This window comes from Neolamprologus multifasciatus, chromosome 10 (genome assembly GCF_963576455.1).
Source record: "Neolamprologus multifasciatus chromosome 10, fNeoMul1.2, whole genome shotgun sequence".
Taxonomy (NCBI): Eukaryota; Metazoa; Chordata; class Actinopteri; order Cichliformes; family Cichlidae; genus Neolamprologus; species Neolamprologus multifasciatus.
The window spans coordinates 13,295,195-13,316,912 of NC_140448.1; the positions used below are offsets into that span (position 1 = coordinate 13,295,195).

A 21,718-nucleotide genomic window follows, 5' to 3' on the forward strand; every position below is an offset into this window, starting at 1 on the left:
TTGAGCTGTGAATTAAGGACAATAAAAATCTGTTCCCCAGCTTAGTCACACACCTTCTGTCCATACTTTCCTTTTCACATTGGACCAGGACGGCAAACAGAAGGCTTACGTGTGAGGAAAAAACACATACCACCAAAACATGAGTCAGCATTCGGTGGAGTGTGTCAAGCATCCAGTGGCATACGGCTGTTACACAAATGTTTTCTTCTTCTTCTTCTTCTGTTAAATGCTCATCTATCCGATATGCTTTTTAAAGATGAGTGCATGAAGCTGACAGCCTCGTGTTTGGTGAACGCTGCTTGTGAACGCATCATGACAGGGAGCAAATGTGAAACCGGTGTGCATTACTGGGCGAATTCCACAATTGCCGAGCCACATAAAAATCCCATTTTTATGTCTGTGTGTGCGCGTGTGCTTCTGAGCAATAGAGGATGTCACTGTTTCCATGTGTGACAACTGGCCGCCCCCTCCCTTGCGCTCAACTCCGCCGCTCTCTGCAATGCTGCAGTCTGCTAAATTACTATCAGTGAGTCTGGAGAAACACATGCTCTGTCTTTCCTCGCACTATCTCCCTATTGACAGTCTTTTCCCACTATCTCCCGCACGCAGTACACCCAGACGCTCGGCCTATATTTCATCTGAGGCAGATGTGAGGGACGCTGTGCAATAAATGGAAAACATCTATGCTGTGCATGTGTCATTATGGGGAGGGGTTCGATGCTTTCACGTGAATATTCACGCTTGATGGGAATTGCATTGGAACGCAGGCACAGTTCCACATGCAGACATGCATGAATGCACTCTTGAGCAGGGCACACAGATGCTTCTCTATAGCCTTCATAAATAGGTCTTCCAGTGTTTTCTTCTCTATTTTTTCCATTGCCATAAATCATGATCTCCAAACGAGATGATTGTAGCAACTTGGCTGCCTCGTCCATACATCATACATTATTAACGCTGGAGAGAGAGAGACAGAGGAGACACACAGGTGCTCCGTCACGGTTTAGTCAGCATTTTAACCTGTGCTGACATTCACAGTTAGTTTTCACCTGAGACAGGAGGAAGACACTATATACAGATGGTTAGGTGCTAATGGTGGACTTTTTTTTTCTCCCCCTTCCCTCTGCAGTTGTCATAAAATGCCACACACATGCTGAGCAGGCTCTTCTCCAGAGGGAAGACCTAGATATTAATAACACTCACGTCAGTTTTATGTGTATGCTTAGACACACATTTTCTGAGCACAGAGTGTGGGAAGATGGTGGACTGTCTGTTCTCTTTCAGTAATGCTGCACACACTGTTTTTGTGGCTTTAAAGGGTCACTTCACCCAAATTACAGAGAACAGATTTTTCTCACCTGTGCCTGCTTCTACCTAAATGCAATCAATGCAGTGGGCAGAAGTTATGGCACTAAAAAAAACACCACCACAAACTTTTGCTTTGCTTGTCATTCTCAATAATCCAGAGACATGCCAACAGAGCTACATTTTTGGGTTTATATGACAAATGAAACCAAATTAGCCACATGGCCTGGCACTAATCAAAACCACAGCATCTAAGAGTGTACTAATTATTGATGTAGCTATTTTTAAAAGCATTAGCCTAAACAATGGACCCTTCATGTAAATGTGATTTTTTTTTTTAAATTCAGCGATATTAAAACAGTTAGGAAATCAGGTCTGTCCTAATTATAAAATACTCATGCTGTGCAGGGAGCGAATGGAGAAAAAAGGGCACAAAGACACACACGCACACGCACAATCTCAGCTGCTCTCCTCCAATTCTGCGTATCAGCTGCTGACACTTTATTAGTGGTCCTGACTCTCCCGTTAACTAAAAATGCATGTAATGAAGTGGTGCAGGAAAGAGCTCACACAAGCTGAATTTGACACGATGCGCTGTCATTACTGTTTATTCCAAGTTTGGGAACACACGTGACCTGCGACAAAAAAAAAAAAAAAAAAAAATGTTCACTCGCCCCAACATGTAATCAAATGTTAATGAAATTCGCTCGCTGAGAAGGTCGCTGCACTCTGCCTCTGTTTTATGTCCGCTGGCAGACGGATAAAGACGAGTATTTGAGGGATGTGGCGCTTTCCGGATCTCATGCCCCCGTGAGTGACAGCGCAGTGAATTCAAAGTGATTGAATGCAATCGCGAGCATGTTTTTGAGTATCGCGCCGTCCACCGGTTTTCTTTGGTGTCCCTGTTTCCCTGTGATTTAAAACAGCTCAACTACTTTGCCTTAATGAATTTTGCAGTGTATTACACGGCAGGCAAATGAATGCTACCAAGATTTATTTAAATAAATGAATATATTAAAACACTGAAAAGAGTTTCAAATAAAAGTAAGATTTTAAAAGAAGAAGGAGGAATTGATATAATCTAATTAAATGCGTTTTGAGTCTTTTCCAGAGCATGCGGACACTTGTTCATTAGGCTGCCCTCTGCTCTTACATAATAACAACATGCGGCCATGATGGCTCTGCCAGAAGACAATACCAGCCTTTGACTTTGATGAGACTGCCTTACTCCGAGGACGTGATGTGGATTTTCTGGCCGCGATTACGATGCCTCTCAGTTAAGAGTAAGCCGCCAAATGCAGTCAATTATTGACAACTCTGAGCTTCATCAAACAACACTGACACGCAGGTCACTTTGCATTTTGAGAGGATTAAGTTGCCCGCTGCATACACTTAATCAAGTCCCAACAAGCAGCTGCACACATAATAACAGCCTAGATATTGTTCAGACATGATATATGCAGTAATTATAACATTAAGCACCGTACATCGTGTTGTAGTAGTGGGTGGCAGATGAAAATAAGCAGCCACAGTTTAGCAGTCAGTAAACAGATCATGGTTTGGATTATATTTTGGTTGAAATCAAGCAAGTGAACACCCGGCGTTACTTTGCCTAAAACTTCCCAGACCTCAAAGTGAGTCACTAATCTGCCCAGTCAACTGGAACCTCTCTTGAAAATAAATAAACAAATAAATAAATAAATGTCCCAGAGCGACAGAGAGGAGAGCTGAAGGTCAAGGTTTTTGGAGCCCGCAGTCGTGTTCTCCTCCCTGCCACACAGGCCATTTATTTCCCGTGGTTAATCATGACAACAGCGTGAGGTCAAAATCACTACATTATCGCTTCACCTGCCGGTTACGATGAATATTTTAGTCGCTGCTGGGGATTTGTTACACTTCGCTTTGCCTTCGGTGGCACGCGTGTGAACGGCGCGTGGAGTGAAATTAACAAAGCGAGCCGGTGACGCCGCTGTGCCGTCAGAGCGCATAAAAGCGGGTGAGATAAGAATCTGAATGCTAAGAAGAGGCACGCGGCGAGAGTAATAACACTCAGGGTAGGTCACCGTCTCGCAGCACTAAATGAGCATGAGATGCGTGTTAAAAGTCGACAGGGCCGCTCGACGCCAAAGCTTCAGCTGCTGCGACTACGCTACTGAGATTTCCACCTTCCGCTCCTCCAGACAACGGCACCTCTCTGCATGGCTGAATGTCAGAACACTTCAAATCCTCATGAAAATACATGAAGGCTTTGTTCTCCAGTTTAACATGCAACCCAGTATCAGGTATTATTATGAACGCTACATCTTCTTTTTCTTGTTTTTCTCTTTATGGTACAGCTGAGGTTTTTGTTTGTCGTCTGCTTTAACTGGAGCAGCATATCCTAAATGTTTAAAAATGTAGCAACAGCTTGGAAATACATTAGTTTGGCAAAATAACTTTTGTAGAGCTTAAGATTTTGATCTGTAGCCCAAGTACAGCCACATAACAGAGAGCGGTTGCTTTGCACCAAAGCAGATGATAGAGGTCAACTGGTGCACCTAAGGTGACAGAACTTAAAGCTCATTGATTAACAAGGTCTCTATTACTTTATTCATCCTTGCAAAAGCCAAAGTGCAAAAACACCACAGCAATTCCCATCAGGTCACAGACTCTTCGTGGAACCAGCAACAGCTCCTCGTCTCCAGTCTTTGGTCTAAGCTGCTGGCTGTGATGTCAAACATCACGTGCGAGTGTCATCAATAGTTTGTTCTCACTCTTCACAATCACATGTCTTTAAGTTTAACTTGAGTTCTTTTAGATACAGTAGAACGACATTCTTGGGTAATCGCTCCTAAACTCCTTCATGTCTTTCCAGCTGTCCTGAACTTATTTTGATTTTCTCACATCTTGGTTCTTTAACAATAATACTTTGTTTCACAGTTTACTGCATGTCAGTGCTGAATGTTTTATCTGAGTAGGGCTTCCCTATTCACATTCTCCGTCTCTCAAGCATGCATTAAGATTTATAGGCACCCGCCACAGACACAGCGTGCCCCGCGGCCATCTGTGAGGAACAGCGGTAGATAGATCTATGGTCTTCTCCAGTATTAAAGTAAATCAAATTCCCTTTTCTTTTTTTTTAAACTCATACCAAAAAAATGTTTTAAGAAATTCATGATGCTCAGATATACCATATTTGATTCTAATTCATGTGAATTTTAATTTGCGCAGACAACTTTGTGAATGATGCTTTTAGATAAATTCTCTTTTGAAATATTTAGGTGCAAACAATGACAAAAATGCGATTCCAGAGGAAAGTCGAATCATTTTTGGCGTTGTCTGTGAAATGCGCATTATCTTGTCATATCTTTTAATTCAATTTTCTCAAACTTGAGCATATTGTGCCAAATGGAACCTTAACATTGGGCCATCTGGACAGTTTGGTGTTGAAAACAGAAGGTTTAGTTACTTTAAAAATAGACATTTTGCTGAGTGACAGAACTGACTGCTACAGTCACCTCTCCATCAGCTCGAATGCATACCCTGTGGCCACACTGAACACACAGCATATTGCACACGCACACAGACACAAACACACACACAAAGCAGAATGCTGCAGTGCACTGTAAGGGAGTAAAAAAGGGCAGCATTTGAAAAGAAAACGGTGAGAAGCTTAAATAAGATCAAAGAAAGAAGATAGAGAGAGCCACAAAGAAAGACTCTGAGCATCTGTGACCTGCCTGTGAGTGATCAATACTTGGGTTAATGAGACAGAAGGGCCACAAAGATGTGGTCAACGCAAGCAGCAGCATCCAGAACTGGAAATAGAAACCAGCGCTGGAGTGCCAAAAAATGCAGTTCCTCAAATAGCCACTTGAGGCTGTCTGCAAGAGTGATTCAATCCCCCATTGCGTTTAAACAGCATTATAGGGCATGTTTACAGCCTGGCACATTGGTCTCCTTAACTCATTTTCACCATCATGACAACTAAATATATAATATAATATAATATAAGTTCATTTATACTCAACGTTATCACCATTGAGCAGAAGCTGGGAAATTTTTCGTCACCCATCGTGACCTCTTCTGTGTGTTTGTGCCCCCCTGGAACATTTTTAATGCAATCATCTGACAAGTCACAGGACTCACTGTGTGGTTAATGACACCAACAAGAGATCTGTGCTCAGGTGTTTTTCGCAGAGTAATATTCTTTTATTCTATTTCTATGTTACTTAGCAATAATTAGCAGATATCTGTTTCTGCGTGATGCAGTTACACAGTCTCTGGACACACCTTTGTATTCCAGCCATTCATCCAAACATGGTCAAATCCGGGACTCCACAAACCAGTGGTTGACACCACAGTGGCCATGGCCCACTTTTCTATATATCTATATAGTTCATGGGTGGTTTAGAGTGAAGGCGGAAGCCTGCTTCCTTCCTGACCTCTGTGTAATTGTAATAACGGTGCGAAATGAGGAATGTGCGGCCACCACGACGCCGCCACAACCAGACTGTTGTGGTGCAGGTGGTGGAGCTTTGAGCATACTCAGTTAAGGAAAGGACTGATAAGCGACAGCAGTGCTGGCTGATTAGAAAATAAGACAAAAACTAAAGGCAATGCCTGGGGTGTTGCCAATGGCAACTGGAAGTGGCCATATGCTGTATAGACTTATTGTGCTGCTGCACTCCCTATTAGTGACACTTTTCTAGAGACGGCAGAACAACCGGAAAAATCCAGCCCAATCATAAAGTCCTGTATGTGTGTGATTCTAAAGGGAAAAAAAATAGGAGTGGAAATATCCTAGTTTTGTCGTGTGCCTTATTCCCTTTTTAAGCATCTTATTAAGTGGAAACTAAATTGACTGAAGAGAATGGCAGCAATTCAATCAACCTGATTACCAAGAAAGCAGGTCGTTAAAACTCTCCTCCTAGTTCTCGAATTTTACAGCCCAAAGATGGAAACACAGTGTGAGCCTGTGGAAGTCTGCAGCCTAATGTTAAAGTGCATGCTTTGTGCTTCCCCCCCCCCCTTTTTTTTTTTTAAATGTATGTTTATGTATAAATACGAGCCTCCTTCATGCATGAGCTGCGCATGAACAGCTGTCCTTGTTTAGCTTCAAGCTCTAATCCATCAAAGGTAAACCACAAGTTTGCCAACAAACTAAAGAGGAAAAACATACATTGCATTCTTGTCTTGTTGTTTATCTGGTTGGATTTCCTTCCTACTTTATGACTCAGACCTGGTGTGTGTGCAGCAGAGATTTTCTGTGCATACGATGGTCTCCTGCGAGGCTATTTTATCAAAGTACATGTGTTTAAAACCTCTAAGAAAAGCCGGGCGTCCTAGTGTGGTTTCAGGAGAAGCTGTTATTGGAGGAAAGCTTTTTTTTTTGTATTATTAATCTGCTGAAATGAGAAAGAGGCTAACGCAAAGTCTGTGGCTAATGCTCCCATATGCATACTGTCTGAAATATTGTGATAGCATTAGGGTTATATAGTATGACTTATGTAAGCATTTTTTTTATTTATATCCATAAGCGCTTTTAGGCATAAATGTCATATTTTTATAATGTCAGAGAAGTCATTGCTCTCACTGAGGTGTTTCTCATCTGGCTAATGGGTATGTAGGCAGTCTGCACAGTCTGCTCACTAGTGATATGTTTGGTGACAAGCTAACCTCGAATTCACCTCACATCTCAGCAAAGAGACTGGCAGAACTAGGAATAATGAAGGCCCGGCAAGGCAGGTAGAGCCTCATTGTGAAGAAGAGGCCCAAACCCGGAGCCCAACACCTTGTTTCTAGTGGAGGACTTTCACCTCTGGTGGAGGTCAAAAGGCCACAGTGATCAGAGCGAAATAAAAGCCATCTCGCCAACCAATAAAGCTCCGGCTCCTCGTCTCCCCCAGTCAGGCTCATACTCACCTGTACTTCATATTGGTGTGGCGCCCAATAGCCTCCTTCATGTGGGCGTGACCCTGAGGAGTCTGACGAGACCCGGAACCCTCTCTGGTCTTGACAGAACCTTGAGACATGTAGTTGCCATTGCTCCCTTGTCCACTGCTTCCACCTCCGCTTCCTCCTCCACCACCACCACCACCTCCACTTCCTCCTCCACCTCCTCCTCCACCGCCACCACCTCCCCCTACTCCGCCACTGCTCCCTCCAGGAGGTGGAGCGGTGCGAAGGCCACAAAGCCGGTCCTCGCTGCGACTTTTGAGGTTGTGCTCAGTGCATGCAAAAGACACCTGCATCCTGGCAGCTGATGTCTGTGTCTCTTATTCTGAGAGTCTGAGTATAGGGTTGGGTTTGTGTTTTTGTCTTTTAAACAAGGAGTCACACAAACAGCAATGTCTACAAACTGTTGGTGCTGCTCGACACCGTTTCCCGTCGTGCTGTTGTGGCAGCGCCGTGATGCTCATACAAAAGGGCTCAGACAGGGCAGGTCAAAGATTTTGGCTCAGAGTTGGAGGGAGCAGGCGAGAGTCCAGCCTCTAAACATGACACACACAGAGTTACCGTCTGCTCAGTCTCCTGTCTGGTGATGCAAACCTGGCAAAAAGGCTCTCTGAGTTTTCACACTCACACGATGCATCAGGGCTGCCCTCCAAAAATCATCAGGGAGCTTGTGTGCTCGCAGCAGTCCTCAGACGAATTTGGGGATGTGGCAGTTCTTGGGAAGCCCCCCCACCCTCCCACCCCAATAAAATCTCAGTGCAATAGATGCCCTCCCTGGAGAGTGGCTTCGTCCGACATAACATGCACGGGCTCTGTATGGCTTATGTAGGGTGATAAAGCACTTGCCAGCTTGCTGTTTTCTCTTCAGCTGAGGTTTGTTGAGACTGTCTTGAGCTGAGGAGCTCCGGAACGTGCCGCAGCAATGACACAACCACAGCTACAGGCATCCTCACACCTCGCGTCGAAATCACTCATATTTCTCCCCCACCTTTTATTTTACTGTCGCAAGGTGGGTGAGCAAAAGGGGAAAAAAAAAAAAAAAAAAAAAAAAGATCGGACTCAATAGCTCGAATTTACATCGCCGAGGAGAAAAGTCAGATCGGGGGTAAAGACACTCAAACCCCACCAATGCATCATCACCAAGCGGCTTCACGCAGCATCCAATTGATGCAACAGCGATGGAGAAAGAAGAAGAAGGGAAAAAAAAACCCAACAAATTCAGCAAGCACGGAGCCGGTTCATCTTTAGCTTCAGTGTGAGAAGTTGTTCACATACCGGCAGCAGCGGTAACTGTGCACGTCTCCCGTTGTTCGCCAGGATCTCAGGGTGCGCGGATTTGGAAAAAAAAATGCCGGCATACTGGCCCCAAAATCAGCTGCAGCAGACATTTCAAACGCTCGGTGCCGCCTCTCGGCTCTCCAGCATCATTTGGAGACCGCCCCCCCCCCCCTCCTTTTTTTTCCACAGGCTTCAAAACGTTCACGACACACAAGCAGTGTGGGGGTTTGGATAGATACTCCCTCTCCCTCCCTTTCTTTCGGGTGTGATCCACATTTTTTCATCACACCTATGCGCACACATTTCATCACAAAGGCACACATTAGGCTATACTTACTCAACCCCCTCCCCAAACCATCTTTTTTCCCTCCATAAGATCCAGAATTCTGTCTTCCCACCACTCCCATTATTCATATTCTTCCTATGCAAAACATTGCCCTCCCCAATGATAGCTTGATTTGCCATCAATGACCCAATCACCAGAATTACACTCATTACTACCTCTGAGCAAACAGAGGATAGATGGGTTTCTAAGTCACAATACATCACATCACGGGCATAGCACGGCAGGGCATATCAGATCATCCTGCAGCCCATCATAATGAAATGAAATGGATGTGTCATTTTGGTGGCCAAGCAATGATAATAGCCCCTTCCAGGCTTTGTTTACCATCTAAAGTGTGATGCCATATCCTTAGAGAGGACTGTCAATCCAAAAGGCTTTACTCTGTGGTTAGTGCTCGCCCCGCTAAGTGTGCTTCACACAGCAGGACGATGTGCAAAATACCCCACATTTGTCACCATTGTCAATTTGGTTTCACATCTAGTGTTTTGAAGCAGATCTGCAGTCCCAGAGCAGATTGCAGGGCATCCACTGCCAGCAGAATGTGACTTTGAGTTGGCAATCAGCTCTTTCTAAAGAACCATTCAGCACAAGTTTGGACGGGGAAGTTTCCAGCTGTACAGGCAGAGAGAAAATACGAATGCTCCCCGTGGTGGCGCTTCAAAAGAGGAGAAGATTTAATTACTTACACTTCACTGTTAAGGCGCTTATTTTCCAGGAAGCACATTATTTTTGTATAGCCAAACTTTTGTATAATCATGTCGACTTCTTTATCTTCATCTCCCTGTAGGCTTAACCTTCCCCTTCGTTCCAAATAATGGCCACTGGCATCGCCGTATTACACAGTAATGACACTGACTCAGTCTGTTCTCCACTTCAGAAGCTTACAGCGCTAAAACCTCGGGACACAACCAACACTTGTGAGCCTCATCTTGAAGTATTTGGGTGGAGATAGACCAAAAATGAGCACGTGTGTGGTGCATCCTTATTTTCCTAGTAATGATAAGGTTATGGAATCAAATTATCAGAAAATGAGGGGATCCAGTAGATGGCTTTTTTTTCTTCTCAAGCTGGATTATACAAGAGCTTCTATAATTTGAACGTCCTTGAAAAGGTAGGTTATTCATGCAACTCAGACTCAGCGTAAAAACTCATCACAAAGTGTGACTTTCTGAGCTATAATCCCCTAAAATCTGCCAAACCACACTTTGATAAGTGCTTGCAAGCATATTCCTTTAATGCTACAGAATGAAATGACCTGGACTTGCCTGTCACCCTTTTGGCTCCATTTTCACTTAAAAACAGAACAATTCGACGTAACCTGGTAAATAGAGAAATGTGTAAATGTCTTTTTTAAAGCAGTATGAAGCAAGAAAACTCGTCTCCCATGGTGGTGTTCATGTTGGTTTTGACACGCTTGAACTAAAATAGCACTAAAGAACGCTAAGAAGTGTTTGCAGGTGTGCCTCAACATGAAATTCGCATGACGTTCTGAGAAAGCTGATGGCGTTGATCCTGTGACTTTGAAGGCATCTTATTTCTCCTTGCAGTTTTTATTCAAAAGTAATACAGCTCCTCGAAAAGAGGACAGAATTACTTTGATATAATCCATGAAGATTCACACATGTTCGAATCTGTCTGACCTATTAGCTTCGTTTCATTCGCCCCTCGTTGTCTGTTTTTCAGAATCTAAATAGCTCACATTTCTGCAGCTCAAATGTTTGCAGCTAAACCGGGAAAATGAGAGAACGTCAAGGTAGACGCTGGCTTCTGTTTTGATTACAGGTAATCATTTTCTGTCAGGAGGGAGTCCAGATCTCATGCAAATGAAGGCACACAGAGGCTGTGGAAACAACTTCCACTGCAGGCTCTGTGGGGCAGTTCAAGTGATGGAAGCGGTTCTGCCAGAGGTGGTCGAATCAACTGAATCATACTCTGGTACGTCGTTAGTTTGTTTCAGCTATCAAAATGTACGCTGCCAGTACAAATGTGCTATAAAGTAAGTCCTAGATCTGAGCATAAAAATGATGTGAAATTGCAAACTATACCCCTTGGCCTGCACTATTGTCCCTGTTTCTGCTTTTGAGTCATTGGTCACAGACTTGTCTTCACACCATGATGACGCTGCCACCTAGAGGCAACTGTGCTGGAGACTAGATGACTGTGTTTGCATGTTTTGGATGTGTTATAGCAAATAAAATGACAAATGTAATGGAATCTGTACTCAGTATTTTAGTATGATGGTGTTTAAGCAGTAATAATGAAATATGCAGCAGCTTGGCCTGTATCTTCCTCTTCTCTGTAAGCACCCCACCCCTCCTTTTTTCAGGTCTCATTCAATTTACAAAAATCTATTTTTCCCTAGGTTTTTGGTAAACTGATTGAAGAGTAGCCAACATCACCGTTCATTCGCCTCCACACTTTAAACAGAGAGATGCACGCGGTACAACAACCAACCGCCCGTCCCCCGCTGTCAAATCATGCATCATTAACCCCAAACTTCTGCACCACTGATGCCTGACCCCGTCAGGCTGTTTTTTTGGGAAGGCTGGAATTAGACAATGGCTCACGTACAAGTCACATTAGCGTTCCTGAACAACCGGATGCTTCTGCAGTCCGGCCACGTACACTCATCAGCCCTCTGCATTGAAATCTCATCAAATGCTTGATGTTTCTTTTTAGGTCACCTGTGAGAAAAAAACCAACAAAAAACCAACAAAAAACTAATATTTTTGTTCCCCCATCTCTTGTGAATGATGTCTCCACTCACTGCCTTTCAATTGCAGTCCTCTTCAAACACTCAATTACATCAACGCATTAGTAATATGTTAGAAAAATATTAACCATGTGATTAAAATGGATCATCCACGGATGGCTGAGTGCTCGGGATGGTCTCTTATTATCTCTGTAAAATCCAGACATTCAGTGTGAGTCCTGCACTCGCTAAAAAAGCAGATCTGAGTTAAATCTACAGCCTGGTGTAGGCTGTACGTTCCAGTTCTTTATTATTAATAACTGCTTTTATTTTTTTTTAGTGGCCTAATTAAATATACTAAGTCATAACTACAAACTGCCTCATGGTTTCATGCTGCAAAGTCTTCTCCTCATACCTGTACGGCATTGCAGAGCGCTCAGCCTCGCACTCAGCCAGGGAGAGGCCACATTCTCTCAGGTACAGCTCCAGCCGGCGTCGCTCCACCAGTCTGTGGGCTGCCTCCAGGATCTGAGAGGCCAAGGCCTCTGACTCAGTCTTCTGTTCCGAGCTCTTGCTGCTCCGGGTCCCAGCCTTGGCCACAATACTCCCCGAGGAGGTCGACGCCTTGGGCTTCTTACTGATGCCATAGAGGTCCTCCACGGAGTATTTCCCCCCCTTACCTCCTCCGCTGCCACCACGGCTGGCGAACATTGTTGCCTAGATTACAGCACCCCGACTGATGAAATGGCTCTTCGATTCTGCTTTGCTTACTTTTTCTTTTTCTTTTTTTTTTTCGCCTGCTACATCTACTTTAAACAAAAGCTGCTTCTAAGTTTGAAACAAAATAACAAGGCAGTGCTATTTTGATGGAGTTTCATGTAGATTTGAAGCATCCGGCCCGAGGATGTGTCAGACATCAAACTGCTGGAAAGGAGAACTTAAAGGACCTGCGAAATATTTAAAAAAAAAGTCTTGATTTCTCCTTTGTGGAGCCTAATTCCAAAATAAAACAAAGCCAGTCCGACATGTCAGCAGCAACACCCAGTCACAAACAATGACTCCTGCTGATGTGAGGTGCGTCTTTGAGTAAAAATGGATAGGAAAAGCAATCAGTATCTTTCTCTCTTTATCTCTCAAAGGAAGGACAGTGGGGGGATTTGTGTCGAAGCACCACCAGCTTACATTTGCTCAGATTAAGAGCGCGCCCGGATGAAGTGTCTGTTCTTCTGTGACTATAATCAGCGGCGGCTGTGAGAGTTCAGCTCGCTGACCTTTTTCTTCAGATACAAATTAATAATGACTTTTTTTTTGTTTTTCATACCTGCACGGCTATAATTGATCAGTTGATCTGCAGCGGCGCTGTCATCATAACCAGCACCCTTGCTGCCTTCGAGCCCTCGGTCCCTCAAACAAAGCGAGGGTGGCATCCTCTCAAAGCCTGGCACCGGCTTCAGGCCACTGCTGAGCGTGATATTGTTGGGGTCTGGGTTAATGCGCGAGCCAAACCTCCTGCGACAGTTTTTCACACAAAACCATAAAGGAGAGCACAATGTGTGAAACCCTCTTTCACTGGAGGGGAAAGAAAAATCAGCGGCTACTGGTGCCCTGTCCATAAAAAATTAAACATAAAAAAGGGCAGGTCATCTTTTGTGCACTAAAATGAAATTGAACTGCTGAAAAGAGAAATACAGACAGACAGAAAGCGTGCAGTTTTAAAGAATGATGATGCAGATAGAGAGGATTAGTTCTCTCCATCAGCTTTTCGACAGTTTGCGCAAAGAAATCCACCTTCTAATCTCCTCCGTGCATGGCTGTTAAGTCCCAGCTTAAAAGCCAATATCGGAAACAAAAATGAAATTCGCATCAAATGTGAAAATAATTAAGCGACTCCCTCACGTTGTGAAATATCTGCAGGCCGTTATTTAGATTTGATATCTATATCTTTTCCTTTTATTTTAAATTTGACAGGAAAACAATCAGATCAGCTGTGATTCATGTTTCCAAGTTGGTGAAAATGTTTGCTTGGATCTGCTGTTTTGCCGTATTCAGCAGTGGGTTAAATGTGGATTATTAAAACCACAAAAAAGTGCATCAGTATCTCAGATGTCTAGCTCAATGATTAACTTCCAGCTCATTCATCCATCTGTTTAACCATCTCTGCCCCTTCATCTTCTAGCTGCCGTGGCAGTCAGGCACTGTTCCTAAAGTGCAGTCCTCCCTGCGTTTGCTGTAGTGGCTTTCAGAGCCAGAGATCATCCGGGATTAAGCTGCTACAATCACTCATTCAATTGACCACGGTCACACAGGCAGCTGGCAGAGGTCAGTGTAAATCATAGCATTCTGTATTTCCTCAAAGTAGTGGATTTATAATTATGCATGATGTCACGAGGGCCAGATGATAGAAATTTACCTTTTGATTTCAAGGAGAGAGAGAACCTGCTGTCTGCATTGTATAACTATCACATATCTGGGTTAGAACAGCGAAGATTGTTTTTAGTTATCTGTTGCGTAACCGCGCAAAGATAGATTTTGTCAGTCTAACAATATAGTAACCCAGGAATGTAGAGCACGATGGAGTCAAGCTATTTGTTGCCACCTTGTACACCCTGTACGGTGATGAGAAGGAGGCGAGCTTGCTTGTTTGTGTGAGTAGTAGGGCTGCCTCAGATGGAGGCATTTTCCCTACGGTGTACCAGAAAGGCCTTTCATCTTAAATCACGCCCGACTTCAGCGCTGTTCACCTGCTATTACTTTTATACAGCTTGTCAAAGCAATCTGTAAATATCAGGCAGACACATCAGGAATTCCCACTTAGGGGCCCATACAAAAATCTTCCCCTTAAAAATGAAAGACAAGCTTACATCAGCAGGACAAAGTTTACCAAATCCTTTAAGACTCTTACGAATCACATTGTAGGCTCAAGGCTGGGTTAAATCCAGACAACAAGAGGAAGATCATATTTTGCCTAAAAAGAAGAGCCTGTTTAAAGCTAGGGAAACATGGTGGTTACAATTAAAGGCTCACCGTCTCTGCTGCCAGATGGAAGCAATGAACACAGCTCTCTCGTGTATTTGTGTCCAGCGTTTTGCTGACCCGTTCCTCCACCCTGACCACCTGCCTGCGCTACAAACAACAGTGCATGACTTCATCCATCACTTCTATCATAATTACTACAACTCCAAGAGGGCTGCGTCTCTTAAATATAAGCGCATGCAGATTCAGAGGCACTAACGCTCTGTCTTTACTGAACCCTGTATCTCAAATAATTGTTCTCAGTGCTTAAAACGCACACGATTCTCTAAATGCATTTTTTCTTCTTCTACTTCTTAAACTAAAAGTTTAATGCCGAAGGACTCATTGGTATAGCTTTTTGTCTTGTGTGGTTTTCTTTTTGTTGTACTGCCAGGCATTGAGGTGTGGTCATGTGTTTTATTTATGTAGGTGTGGCTCTTACTGCTGTTGTTTTTTCTGTGCTCTTTGTTTTCTTTTGTTTGCTTTAACGCAGTGCATAATGTAGTGTAGCCTAGGAGGGGGGGAAGAGAGAGCAAAGGACCATTATTGTTTAAAGACAAGTACACATTCGACCTACTCGAAAAATAGTTCAAATCCTATCAGAAACTATGTTTACAGAGGCGATAGTTGCACAATACACCGATGTGAGAGGTGGACTTCATTTTGAGAGAGCAGGCGCCTCCTCTGCATCCTCTCAGGCCGAAGCTCGACCCACTGAAACATGACTCTGCTTTTCCTTTAGGGTGTCAGAGTCCGCCATGGCCACCAGGCGGCGACAAAGCAGCGCGGGTGAGTAATGGTGAGCCTGCCTCAAAGTTACCTTGCAAGAGAGCTGCTCCTCTTTCTTTGCGATAAGCTGTTGAACGCCCAACCTTTAAAACTCGAGAATAACAAAACTGTCCGGATGGACGACCACAGAACAGATTCGGAATCAGAATGTATTTATCATGACTTCAGATCACTGCTAATGACCAGTCCTCTCTCCGCCTCTGCGTGACGTTGCCAGCCGAGACAGTGGCGCAGACTGCACGCCGTGTTTACAATCAGATTTTCCGATTGAAAAGAGTAGGAGTGATATTGGGTCAGAATATGCTGAGACACTGTCTGCGAGGCTCAGCCCAAACCTGCACAGACAGCAGCTTCAAACCTTATCTGATAAGCAGAGTCAGGACGCATTTCATGCTTTCATGTTTACCGAATGATCAGGGTTGAACGCGTGATTCGCAAATAAACGAGAATTTAAAGCATGAATTATTTTCCTCTCAGCATTAGAATAAAAATCGAATAAACCAAGTTTTTGCACACTAGAGGGCGCTCAAAACACAGTAATACAGATCTGAGAGAGCGAGTGTGTGTTCACGGTTATTTCTTCCATTCTGGGTACGATTTTGGTTGATGGGTGATGGTATAAGCCCAAGGTTAGTTTCCTCATTTCTGTAATCTGATTACTTTCAATACTACACCCTTTCCCTCAAACGCACACAGTTTATGCTTTGTATTGTAAACCTTGTTGTATTGCATCCAGATGCTGGTTAAATCATAACCATATGCTCCATGCTCAGATTTCTAAGTGGGCACACACACACACAAACACACGCATACATACACTTTACTACCCTCCATATTGTCACAATTTGAGCACACCCCGTCCCCCCACAAATGTGCTCATGGGGTCAGTACTAAACGTGAGTGGTCATGTTTTTGCAGTATAATCAATAGTTCTGACAGGCTGTCGTTCCAAAGCAGGCTAAAGGAGTGGGTGTAGGTTCAGGGAGGAGGGCCACAGGGGATCAGGAGGGGGTGCTTTAATCCTTAGACCTGCTGTGAGGGGATACGCATTCATGCAACCCCTCCAAAAAAAAAAAAAAAAAAAAAAAAAAGACTGAAGAAGGCTTTACCTTTGCTTTCTGCTCTCAGTGCAGAACCTTCCATGTGTGTCATTGTTTACTGGAATATTCTGTGTTTACTGCTCATTTGCTTTGTAGACATTTATGAAAACAGCTAATTCAGGCAATTGCTCGGCAAACTGTAATTTAAATGTAGAAGAAGGATAAACATCCATTTAGGGTAAACATCTATGGCCACAATACAAATATAAAGTCCAAACCTTACTGTAATTATGAAAAAGAGAGAAAACAGACAAAACTAGAAGCCTTTTTGAGGCGTGGTAAAAATAACCCTGTGCATGTTTTAAATTGCTGTTGTTTGGTAGTTTCTCTAAATACTCAAAGTTCTAAAAACTTTGTCTGATTGAATCAAACCTCAAAAATGACCGGTGGTCGCTATGAAGCCTGTGTGTTCTTTGTTAGTGACAAGGTGACTGTGGGTGCATACACATTTCAGCTCAGGGTAAAGATTCATACCAGTGGGTTCAGAAGTGTGGAGGAGTTATGATGAGTTAGGACTTAAAGGTGAGACCTATAGGAGAGGTTAAGCGCAAGACTGAAGAGTAAAGCCATCAATCTGAGTTCACAAAGGGCAATCAATCTCACTGATCAGAAACAGCTTTCACATGAGATGTTTGCCATCTCCTATCGTGGCCTTTTCTTGAACTTTCCCTCTCTTCAGACACATACGCAGAATCCTTTTTGCCACATGAAGCCCCACGAGTTTTATTCCCCTCCGCTTAACATAGTGGTCCTTGATGCATGTGGCTTGAGTTTTAGACTATAGAGTGATTCACATGAAGACGATAAGAAGTGGGAAGGTCACACGGCTTTCATTTCCTCACAGAAGGCAAGAGGCACATCTTAGCTGAGTGGAAAACAAAAGGGTGCCATGGGGGAGATGGATGGCTGCTGAAAGCTGACAGAGCAAGAACCAGCAAACACCTTTGGAGGAGCCATTCACTCACCCTGAAGGTGATAAAACCCATATTCGCATTCTTCATCATACTAACACCTCCATCAAATGTGGTCTCTTCTGTGAAGTGTGGTTGAGAAGTACATAGCTATATATCAGTGGTGGACACAAGCTTCCATAGCTTTGAGCAGAAATGTTAAGAGTAATAAAGAACTTAGATAATTAAAAGTTGTGCAAAAAGGAATAAAACGGCTTACTAATAAAAGTACCTGAAAAAAAAAAACCTAGAACAACAAAAGGTAGAAAAAGCTAGCTAAAGCTACAGCTAACTGTTAACTAATAGTCTGGATAAACATTTATGTTACCTAGTGTTAGGCAAATATACAGTACTGGATAGATAGATGTTGGTATATCCAATATAGCTAAAATTATTTTAAAAATGAAAATCAAAGTGTTAAACTCTCAACAACAACAAAAAAATCCTTACCTACGAAGACGCATCAGTTAGCTAAGTGTATAGCTAGTAGCAAATATTAAAATATAAAACAGCTGGATAAAAAGAAACACCTAGCCATTTTAAAATCTTAAAACAAATAAAGGGTTGTTTGAACTGCATCCTAACCCAACTATTTGACCGTTTAAATATTCGTTCTTTCTAAGTAAACGATCCATCTGTAGGTTTAGCTAAGATACACTCACCAACCATGTTACTGGGTACACCTTGCTAGTACCAGGTTGTACTCCCTCTTGAGTTCAGAACTGTCTTAATTTTTCATAAAGGTGCTGGAAATATTCCTCATGCACAAATATTTACCAACAGCTTACTATCCCAGACCGTTGTTGCCATATCACACGGTCCATAATAATACCGGTATAAATTCTTCTGTGACAAGTACCATATCGCGATATCATTGCTATAGCAACACCATGGGTTTACATTAATGCTTGGCAGTAAAACACAGGTGTCAGTCTCTGATGGCATTTTAGTACCTAAAGAGGGAGCGACTTCAACAACCTCCAACAAAGCGCAGTCAGAACCCTGTTCTCGCTAAAGGTGGAAGCAACAAAGTCGTTTCACCGCTTGAGGCAAAAACACTGTCGAGTACAACCAGGTTGCAAAGGATGAGATACTAGCAGCTGGTGATGTGTGACCCAAAAGTAATCAAATGGCTCGACCAAGCATCACAAGCTGCGCTCCATACGACAGGAAGAGCAAACGGTGGATGGAAATTACTGATGGAGTTACATGGTGGAAAAGCAGGGCTGTATGCAGCTGGTTAAAAAAAAACTCGACCCAAGATAACACATTTCAGGTAGAAAATATATTTCTGCGTTATTATCTGTGACAGTATGGTGCAGCTCCTGACGAGTTACAAGCTTAAGTTTTTCTAGTTATTGTTAAACTAAAGTGTTAAATTTCCAGGGAAAACGCTGCCTAGGCTACCTTTTTACTTAAGCGTGACTTGTACCATTGTATGCTGTGCTGGCTGCACTTTATTTCAATGGATTCACACTTCAAATTAGGCAGTCTGTCATCAGAGACAGTGGCTCATTGGAAAACAAGGATGGAAAAACGCCCTTTATTTACTTACACGTACAAATGCTGCTGCCTGAAAGGTGCAAGCATCCATAAAAAGTTCCTTCAGTTTTTTTTTCTATATTGTCACAAATATCATTATTACAAATTTTTTTTGAAATATCTTGATAAAATTTTGTGGGTATATCACCCACCCCTACTGTTGTTTGGGCCATTCGAGTACACCAAACTCACTGTCACGGTCAAGAAACCTCTTTGAGATGATTTCAGTTTTGTGATACGGAGCATTATCCTGCTGGAAGCAGTCATCAGAGGATGGGTACCCTGTGGTCATGAAGGGGTGGACATGGCCACTAACAACACGCAGTTAGGCTGTGGCACTAAGGGACCCAAAGTGTGCCAACAAACTACCCCCCCACACCGTTAGACCACCAGTCTGAACTGCTGATACAAGGCAGCATGGATCCCATCATCTGAATATGGCAGCAGAAATTAAAACACATACATTTTTTTAAATCTTAGTTTGTTCAATTTTGGTGAATCTGTGTGAGTTGTACCCTTAGCTGTCTGTTTATAACTAACAGTGTGGTTTCCTGCCATGGTACCTCGTCTGCTTCGGGGTTCAGTGTGTTGCACATTCCAAATGTTCTTCTGCATACCTCGGCTGTAACGAGTCGTTCTTTGAGTTATTGCTGTCTTCCTTTCAGCTTGAAGCAGTCTGGTCATTTTCCTCTGACCTTTGGTATCAACAAGGTATTTTTGTCCAGAGAACTGTTGCTCACTGGATATTTTTGTCTTTTAGAGCCATTCTCTGTAAACCCTAGAGATGATTGTGGGGAATAATCTCAGTTATTAGTTCATCTTAGTTATTCAGTACATTTAAATACATTTAAATAAACCCAAACGATTTAACTGTGAAAGCAACAGCCTGACAGTAGCTAATATAACAATATTTGAATACTCCTCTACATCAGTACTGAGGAGACAGCAGGGGATTGTGGTCTAAAAGTTTACATTGATTAAGTGGATTAACTACATGATTAAAAATACTAGACTAATTCCACATAAAACTGTACTGCAGCATGAAAGTGAAATTAAATTCCAACAACTTTTATTTGATCAGGTGGGTCAGCAAAGAACAAATTCTTATTTACGGCAATGGCCTGGCACAATCTCCTGCAAAGTCAACAGAAATGCTGTAGAGCAGCGAGGAGTGACAACTTTTCCAGTGATCAGATTTAATACGAAACAGAGTGGAAGCGCTCTGCCGAGCAATGTGCCTCCGAAATCACAATGCGTACACAGGTGAAAAATAATCTTAGCTGGCTGCTCGGTGGATTTGCTCAGAAGTATTGGGCCATTTTGAGCAAACTGTCTGGGAGTCATCTCGGGGAGGAAATCTGGCAGCTGAAGCAGAGGGAGAGTGGCATAGGAGTGACAATCTGCAGCCTAAACTTCCATCTTCAGATAAGTGCTGTTGTGGAAAAATCAAACCAATGCTGCAGAAAACGAAGACTAATGGAAAATAAAATTAGTCAGTGGTTTCCAAAATCTGAAGGGTGGAATGATAAAGCAGCTGTGGGGCTTTCATGAGGGATACTTTGGGGGGGCAGGGTTTGCTCAAAGCAAACTTATTTATCTGAGATTTCTGTGAGATAGGATAATCAATCAAATATGGGTATAACATGTTTTTTTCAGAAGCTCAAATCCAGCACATTTCAGACTCAACTGTTTTAAATTTGACATAGATTTTTTAAAAATCGGTTTTCTGAGTCCTGCAGTGTTGTGGGAGTGCACTTAGCTGGACTAAACCGTTCCCAATACACATTTAATGTGTGTACTCTCAGATTTTCTGAGAGTTTTACTCCTCCAGACAGGGTGAAACCATTTCAAATCACCTCCCTTCCCCCTTTCCTTTAAATCCACATGTACCTGTCCCTCTGGGTAGCCCCCCACCCACTGCGACCATCAGCTTGCACGCACACACACGTTCTCCACACTTGAATGCACGCAGGAATGCGAGGGGAATGACACAATCCACCAAATGCTAAAAACTTGCTCGGCCTGGTCTACTCAGTGCCCAACAGCAGCCCTAATGAATGGCCATTCAGATACACAGACAAAGCTGAGGCTGGATTTGTACTATGCAGCAGGGTCAGGGGTCACTCAAAGCACTGACAGAAGTAGAAACCACATGAATGCCTATCTCTCTCTTTCAAGCACTGAATCACTCCCAACACTGGGATTCATGCAAACCAAAATGCACCGTGGGGCTGAAAATAAACCATAACAACAGTCAACAGTTACTCATCTTTTTCTTAAAAAAAAAAAAATCTGTACTGGAGCAGGTCTATACTTTGTGGTCCACACCAGAACAATAGAACAAGAGGAATGAGTCAGTAACACAGAGATAATCAAAGCACATTAATCAATGAGCCTAAATGCTTTTGGAAGCCCTGGCAGCTTAGCTTGTTTATTGTAGCTTTGGAGATGGGAGAAGAAGAAGGGGGGGGGAAAAAAGTGTGTGAGAGAGTTTAAGCTTATGCCATAAGCTGTTCTCAGCCCAAGGCACAGGAGAAGAAAAGAACATCTCTTCATGATTAAAAGGGCTGAGGACCAGGAAAGGAAACATAGAAGAGGACAAGCTTTGAGCCCTCGGGGGTAAAGGCTCTCTGGAGGAACAGAAAGCAAGAGGAAAAGCTGCGAGAAAGCAAAGCTGGGGACTCATTTTGAGTCTTTGCGTTCTCTTGTTTCCATCTCATTATTAAAAACGGGCCAACTGGATAGATGAGAAGGAAGGCTGACACAA

At 43.1% G+C, this 21,718-nt stretch overlaps 1 protein-coding gene and 1 long non-coding RNA gene across 2 annotated transcripts in view; one reads left to right on the plus strand and one right to left on the minus strand.

Moving 5' to 3' along the window:
* LOC146509768 (voltage-gated potassium channel subunit beta-2) overlaps positions 1-9,272 on the minus strand; it is an 18,728-nt gene extending 9,456 nt beyond the window's left edge. Inside the window, exon 1 of the mRNA XM_085174349.1 lies at positions 7,210-9,272. Coding sequence (XP_085030475.1) covers positions 7,210-7,538 — 329 coding nt within the window. The 5' untranslated portion in view covers positions 7,539-9,272. The remainder of the gene's footprint in view (positions 1-7,209) is intronic.
* A 1,418-nt stretch (positions 9,273-10,690) lies between these two features.
* LOC146509769 (uncharacterized) lies at positions 10,691-16,721 on the plus strand. Its single transcript, XR_014876413.1, has 2 exons — positions 10,691-10,801; positions 13,735-16,721. It is a non-coding gene; the product is annotated as an uncharacterized LOC146509769 (long non-coding RNA).
* The last annotated feature ends 4,997 nt before the right edge of the window (positions 16,722-21,718 follow it).